This window comes from Wasmannia auropunctata, unplaced genomic scaffold, assembly GCF_000956235.1.
Source record: "Wasmannia auropunctata unplaced genomic scaffold, wasmannia.A_1.0 LD284142.1, whole genome shotgun sequence".
Taxonomy (NCBI): Eukaryota; Metazoa; Arthropoda; class Insecta; order Hymenoptera; family Formicidae; genus Wasmannia; species Wasmannia auropunctata.
In genome coordinates, this window is record NW_012078748.1 from 8014 (window position 1) to 8900 (window position 887).

An 887-nucleotide genomic window follows, 5' to 3' on the forward strand; every position below is an offset into this window, starting at 1 on the left:
GTGGGCTGTGGTGGCCGCTCTACATCCTGCTAAAAGTAATGTGAATGTGAAATATTCCTATCCGCATTATAAGGAGGTATTAAATCTCAAAGATATTGAGTTTCCAATGACGTTAAGTCAAATTAAAAAGTTTGAAAATCTCAACGCCATTTCGATCAATGTCTATACCATCGAGACGAAGGACAATCAACATACGATCCTTCCAATACGGCTGACGAATAAAAAAAGGGACAAACATATTAATTTACTATACGTGGAAGAAAACAGCAACGATGGACATTTCACATGGATCAAGAATCTGTCTCGTCTTGTCCGCTCACAATTGACTAAAAATAAGAATAAGAAATTCTTTTGCGATAGGTATGTATAGATTAAATAAAAATTATCAAATACTTTATTTTTGAAAAATAATTAAAAAAAATTATTTATTTATTTTTATAGATGTTTACATTATTTCGGCTCGAGCGAAAAACTGGAGGCTCATATGATTGATTGCGGTAAAATGAACAATTGTGCGATCAGGTTACCGAGCGAAGACGACAAGTGGCTCTGTTTTAACAACAACAACAGGAAGGAGCAAATGCCATTCGTGTACGCGGACCTTGAGTGCATCCTGGAGAAGACGGACAACGAGGAAACAACGAGCTACGAGTACCAGCATCATCGGGTATTTAGTATAGCTTATTATGTTCATTGTTCGTACGACAACTCGTTATCAGCGTATCGATTTCGGCGCGATAAGGATTGCATAGCGTGGTTCATCGAAGAACTTAAAGATTTAGCGCACAGAGTAAAGCCCGCTCTGTCCGGTAATGTTCCGATGACGAAATTGACGCATGACGAACGTGATAAATTTAACAGCGCCGCGAATTATCACATATGCGAGA

At 38.2% G+C, this 887-nt stretch overlaps 1 protein-coding gene across 1 annotated transcript; it reads left to right on the forward strand.

Moving 5' to 3' along the window:
* Position 1: 1 nt before the first annotated feature.
* On the forward strand, positions 2-809 carry LOC105461564 (the record flags this gene model as incomplete). The annotated part of the gene is made up of 2 exons (XM_011708066.1): positions 2-360; positions 442-809. Coding segments are annotated over 2 exons (727 nt in total), but the record flags the coding sequence as incomplete, so codon positions are not given.
* Between the last annotated feature and the right edge of the window lie 78 nt (positions 810-887).